General features: G+C 55.0%; 1 protein-coding gene across 1 annotated transcript in view; it reads left to right on the top strand.

The window, feature by feature from the left end:
• The window catches only part of LOC140381358 (E3 ISG15--protein ligase HERC5-like), a 29800-nt gene that overhangs the window by 1435 nt on the left and 22365 nt on the right, over window positions 1-6000 (top strand). Inside the window, exons 3-11 of the mRNA XM_072465405.1 lie at window positions 232-308; window positions 3362-3583; window positions 3652-3743; window positions 3969-4099; window positions 4422-4546; window positions 4629-4696; window positions 4760-4860; window positions 4935-4994; window positions 5069-5168. Of these exons, the coding sequence (XP_072321506.1) occupies window positions 232-308; window positions 3362-3583; window positions 3652-3743; window positions 3969-4099; window positions 4422-4546; window positions 4629-4696; window positions 4760-4860; window positions 4935-4994; window positions 5069-5168 (976 nt within the window). The remainder of the gene's footprint in view (window positions 1-231; window positions 309-3361; window positions 3584-3651; window positions 3744-3968; window positions 4100-4421; window positions 4547-4628; window positions 4697-4759; window positions 4861-4934; window positions 4995-5068; window positions 5169-6000) is intronic.

Genomic DNA, 6000 nt, shown 5'->3' with positions numbered 1-6000 from the left:
TAGTCCGGCTCAGGTCAGTCTGTTCCCGCTCAGGTCAGTCTAGTCCGGCTCAGGTCAGTCTGGTCCCGCTCAGGTCAGTCTAGTCCGGCTCAGGTCAGTCTGGTCCCGCTCAGGTCAGTCTAGTCCGGCTCAGGTCAGTCTGGTCCCGCTCAGGTCAGTCTGGTCCTCCTGTCCTCTCTTAAAGCTGCTGTGGGCTGAACTCGTGATCATGACATTGTTTTTTGTTTTCAGTGCGTTTGGAGCTTTTCGTGGCGTGTCAGTTTCTCAGATCTCATGTGGAACTCACCATTCGCTCGCTCTGACCAAAGGTTTGAATCAGAATCAGAAAACGTTTTATTGCTATTGTCAGAGACTAGAACATGGCCACTATAGGAATTAGATTTAGCGATGTGGTGCCGCACAAAAGACAAATATAAATAAATGGTAAAGGTATGAAAGAAAATGCCTAAAAATGACTTTGGCCGTATCTAAAATAAATTCACATTATGGACAGAACAAGAATGCAAAACTAGCATTTGTTTATACAATACTACAGTGCAAAAAGATGTAGTATAGATAGAGGGGAGGGGCCCCTGCCTGAGGGGAGTGGTCAGCTGTGATCCAAACTTGAGGTCCTGGAGACGCTCAGGTCCTGGAGACGCACAGGTCCTGGAGACGCTCAGGTCCTGGAGACGCTCAGGTCCTGGATACGCTTAGGTCCTGGAGACGCTCAGGTCCTGGAGACGCACAGGTCCTGGAGACGCTCAGGTCCTGGATACGCTCAGGTCCTGGAGACGCACAGGTCCTGGAGACGCACAGGTCCAGGAGACGCTCATGTCCTGGAGACGCACAGGTCCTGGAGACGCTCAGGTCCTGGAGTCGCTCAGGTCCAGGAGACGCTCAGGTCCAGGAGACGCTCATGTCCTGGAGACGCACAGGTCCAGGAGACGCTCATGTCCTGGAGACGCTCATGTCCTGGAGACGCACAGGTCCTGGAGACGCACAGGTCCTGGAGACGCTCAGGTCCTGGAGACGCTCAGGTCCTGGAGATGGACAGGTCCTGGAGACGCACGAGACGCTCAGGTCCTGGAGACGCACGAGACGCTCAGGTCCTGGAGACGCACGAGACGCTCAGGTCCTGGAGACGCTCAGGTCCTGGAGACGCTCAGGTCCTGGAGACGCTCATGTCCTGGAGACGCTCATGTCCTGGAGACGCACAGGTCCTGGAGACGCACAGGTCCTGGAGACGCTCAGGTCCTGGAGACGCTCAGGTCCTGGAGACGCTCAGGTCCTGGAGATGGACAGGTCCTGGAGACGCACGAGACGCTCAGGTCCTGGAGACGCACGAGACGCTCAGGTCCTGGAGACGCACGAGACGCTCAGGTCCTGGAGACGCTCAGGTCCTGGAGACGCTCAGGTCCTGGAGACGCTCAGGTCCTGGAGACGGACAGGTCCTGGAGACGCACAGGTCCTGGAGACGCTCATGTCCTGGAGACGCACAGGTCCTGGAGACGCTCAGGTCCTGGAGACGCTCATGTCCAGGAGATGCACAGGTCCTGGAGACGGTCCGGTCCTGGAGACGCACAGGTCCTGGAGACGCACAGGTCCTGGAGATGGACAGGTCCTGGAGACGCACGAGATGCTCAGGTCCTGGAGACGCTCAGGTCCTGGAGACGCTCAGGTCCTGGAGACACTCAGGTCCTGGAGACGGACAGGTCCAGGAGATGCACAGGTCCTGGAGACGGTCCGGTCCTGGAGACGCACAGGTCCTGGAGACGCACAGGTCCTGGAGATGGACAGGTCCTGGAGACGCACGAGATGCTCAGGTCCTGGAGACGCACGAGACGCTCAGGTCCTGGAGACGCTCATGTCCTGGAGACGCACAGGTCCAGGAGACGCTCAGGTCCTGGAGACGCTCATGTCCTGGAGACGCACAGGTCCTGGAGACGCACAGGTCCTGGAGACGCTCAGGTCCTGGAGACGCTCAGGTCCTGGAGATGGACAGGTCCTGGAGACGCACGAGACGCTCAGGTCCTGGAGACGCACGAGACGCTCAGGTCCTGGAGACGCACGAGACGCTCAGGTCCTGGAGACGCTCAGGTCCTGGAGACGCTCAGGTCCTGGAGACGCTCATGTCCTGGAGACGCTCATGTCCTGGAGACGCACAGGTCCTGGAGACGCACAGGTCCTGGAGACGCTCAGGTCCTGGAGACGCTCAGGTCCTGGAGACGCTCAGGTCCTGGAGACGCTCAGGTCCTGGAGATGGACAGGTCCTGGAGACGCACGAGACGCTCAGGTCCTGGAGACGCACGAGACGCTCAGGTCCTGGAGACGCACGAGACGCTCAGGTCCTGGAGACGCTCAGGTCCTGGAGACGCTCAGGTCCTGGAGACGCTCAGGTCCTGGAGACGGACAGGTCCTGGAGACGCACAGGTCCTGGAGACGCTCATGTCCTGGAGACGCACAGGTCCTGGAGACGCTCAGGTCCTGGAGACGCTCATGTCCAGGAGATGCACAGGTCCTGGAGACGGTCCGGTCCTGGAGACGCACAGGTCCTGGAGACGCACAGGTCCTGGAGATGGACAGGTCCTGGAGACGCACGAGATGCTCAGGTCCTGGAGACGCTCAGGTCCTGGAGACGCTCAGGTCCTGGAGACACTCAGGTCCTGGAGACGGACAGGTCCAGGAGATGCACAGGTCCTGGAGACGGTCCGGTCCTGGAGACGCACAGGTCCTGGAGATGGACAGGTCCTGGAGACGGTCCGGTCCTGGAGACGCACAGGTCCTGGAGACGCACAGGTCCTGGAGATGGACAGGTCCTGGAGACGCACGAGATGCTCAGGTCCTGGAGACGCACGAGACGCTCAGGTCCTGGAGACGCTCAGGTCCTGGAGACGCTCAGGTCCTGGAGACGCTCAGGTCCTGGAGACACTCAGGTCCTGGAGACACTCAGGTCCTGGAGACGGACAGGTCCTGGAGACGGACAGGTCCTGGAGACGCACGAGAGGCTCAGGTCCTGGAGACGCACAGGTCCAGGAGACGCTCAGGTCCTGGAGACGCACAGGTCCTGGAGACGCTCAGGTCCTGGAGACGGTCCTGGAGACGCTCAGGTCCAGGAGACATTGTTTCAAGGGTGAGGGGGATACACCATCCGGGCCAGAGGCTTTTTGGGTGTTCAGTCTTTTGAAGAGTCACATCCATCTCCTGGACAAATAGTCACAAAGGTCTGAAGTGATTTGGGACCCTAGAAACCTGGCAAAATAAAAATAAAAAGTGATTTAAAACCTATTATTCGCTTTCATGTGATGTCATCAACAGATGACTAATTTGTTACTCAAATTTATCACAATTTGACCTGAAAAAACAACAACATTCTGTTCAGATGGCGAGGTGTTCAGCTGGGGTGTGGACTCCAGGGGCCAGCTGGGTGTGGGTAAGTGTGGCCCTGGGACCACCAGTCCCCAGCATGTGAAGAGTACATCAGACCTTCCGGTGGTGCTGCTGGCTGCAGGAGGAGAGCAGAGCTTCTGCCTGACGGTGTCTGGAGGAGTGTGGAGCTGGGGATGCAACTCCTGTGGGCAGCTGGGCCTGGGGGACACCACAGGTACCACACGGAGACTCGGAGACACGTCCACATGAGCCTGATCAAACTGTTCTTCTGTTCTTCTGTAGACAGACACACTCCAGAGCTGCTCCAGCAGCTCCACATGAAGAAAGCAAGTCACATCTGCTGTGGAGAGGAACACACTGCTGTTCTGACCAAGGTACGATCAGAGCCAGACTGTGCGTGTGTGTGTGTGTGTGTGTCTGTGTGTCTGTGTGTCTGTGTGTGTGTGTTTGTGTGTACATTACGTGTGTGTGTGTGTGTGTGTGTGTGTTTGTGTGTACATTACGTGTGTGTGTGTGTGTGTGTGTGTGTGTTTGTGTGTACATTACGTGTGTGTGTGTGTGTGTGTTTGTGTGTACATTACGTGTGTGTGTGTGTTCAGGATGGGGTCGTGTACACGTTTGGGTCGGGGCAGCACGGGCAGCTTGGACACAACAGCTTCAGGGACGAGCTGAGGCCTCGACTTGTGGCAGAACTGTGGGGGTCAAAGGTGATGGCAGTGGCCTGTGGGAGGTACATTCACTTTATTGATTTATTGATACAGCACAGTTTGAATAATAAACCGTTTCCAAAGTGTTGCTCAGAAACAAGTGACAACAAAACTATAAAATATCCATGCATAAATAGATAAATAAAAGCAATAAAATAAATGAAAAACACCACACAACTTGTGCAGTGGAGCAGCTTTAAGTCTTTTAGGCATCAAGAGCTGGAGCTGGACCTGGACCTGGACCTGGACCTGGACCTGGAGCTGGACCTCTGACCTCTGACCTCAGAGTGCGTGTGGTTAACTCTGTCAGACTTGTGTGTCAGCATGTGTCTGTGTTTTGTGCAGGTTTCACACGCTGGTGCTCACAGACTCACACGTATACTCATGTGGAGCCCAGGACCGAGCTTGCAGAGGAACGAGGGAACAGGACAGTGCTGCTGTGCCTCTGCTGGTGCAGCTGCCAGGACACGGTAAACACATGTGTCCTCTGTGCGTCTGTCTTAATGTCTCTGTACATCTGGATGGACAGATAACAGACTCCTGTGATTGCAGAGAGCGCAGAGGGTGGAGGCATCAGGCAGGTCTTTGCAGGAGGACACTGCTCATACGCCTCTCACCAGGTCTGACACACAGTGCTGGACCTGACTCAAACTGGACACTAATGAGTTTATTTGTGTGACCAGGAGCAGTCTGGGAGTACTTCAGGTGTCTTACAACATCCTCCTCTCACTGATCTGCTCACCAACTGGACCTCGGATGCACAGCCATGGAAGAAGACCAAACGGTAAGTGGAGTGTGTGGTTTAAGTGCTGTCGTGCATCTATAGAATGACCTGAAGATAGTGCTTTATCTAAGCAGGGAAATTGCTCGAGCCTTTTCTTCTGTCTCACGTTTGAATCTGAGCTTCTTGGACCACAGGTAACACACTTTCTCCTTTCACATCTCCACATCCTGGACATACTGTAGCACATGACATTTTTGTGTTTTAACAGAAGGCATTTTGAGACCTCGTCAAAGCACAGTGGACTGGACCTGTCTTCTGCTCACACATCCTTCTCCAAACTTCTAAATAAGCCCATTGTGATGAAAGAGGTGAGTAGGGTGCACAGGACCGGCTCAGGAACAACTTGCTCCTTTAGAATGACTCTCGACAAAGGAAGCCTTTGTCAACTTGACCTCCCTCTCCCTCCGAAGTGGGGAGCAGCTGGAGGATTGAACCGGAACTTGATTTTCTGCTCTGCAAGTTGTTTTTGGAGTTGAAGGTTCTTGAAAGGCCTCTTGAAGTTCCCGACAGCCACCAGTGAAGTTTGTACCATTGTTGCAGAGTATCTCGAAGGGCTTACCTCGACGTGCAACAAAGCGGCGGTGGCAGAGCAGGAAAGTGTCGGAGTCCAAGCCTTCGAGGAGATCTAAGTGAAGGCACCATGTTGTCATACTTTTGAATAAAATGCCCCATCTCTTTCCTTGGCGGCGACCGTTCATACTTGTAGTGCGCTTAGTGCAGCGGTATGCAGGCTTGAGTGATGCATGTATGCCTTTGCGAGTTGAAGAGCACTTGGCAGCTTAAGCTGGCTTGCAACACTTGGTATTTTTATTGCTCACTGAGATGGCTATGGTTACTGAGCAGACTGTCCAGTGCAATCTTCAGGAGGGCAAAGTCACTCTCAACACCGCTCTCACACAGGCAGCATGGGCTTGGGGATGCCAAAGACAGAGGCAATTAGCATTTCTGCTCCGGGTTGTGGTTGTAGACCAGGATAGGGGGCCGTTGCTGGTAAGGGAGCCTGGATGGGAAAGGATGTGGCCGGAGGCTGCTCCCATCTGCGATATGCTATTGGCGGTGTTGGCTGCACTGCGTTGGTGCTGACGAGAGTGGGGTGCGATGCAGAGTTTAACTCTGTTACTTGACTTAAAGTACTTTGCT

This window comes from Eucyclogobius newberryi, unplaced genomic scaffold (assembly GCF_026437365.1).
Source record: "Eucyclogobius newberryi isolate DKJ021-1_F unplaced genomic scaffold, fEucNew1.0.hap1 SCAF_5, whole genome shotgun sequence".
In the NCBI taxonomy this organism is placed as follows: Eukaryota; Metazoa; Chordata; class Actinopteri; order Gobiiformes; family Gobiidae; genus Eucyclogobius; species Eucyclogobius newberryi.
Note: the sequence above shows the minus strand (reverse complement) of the source record. Positions and strands in the feature narration are given on the sequence as shown.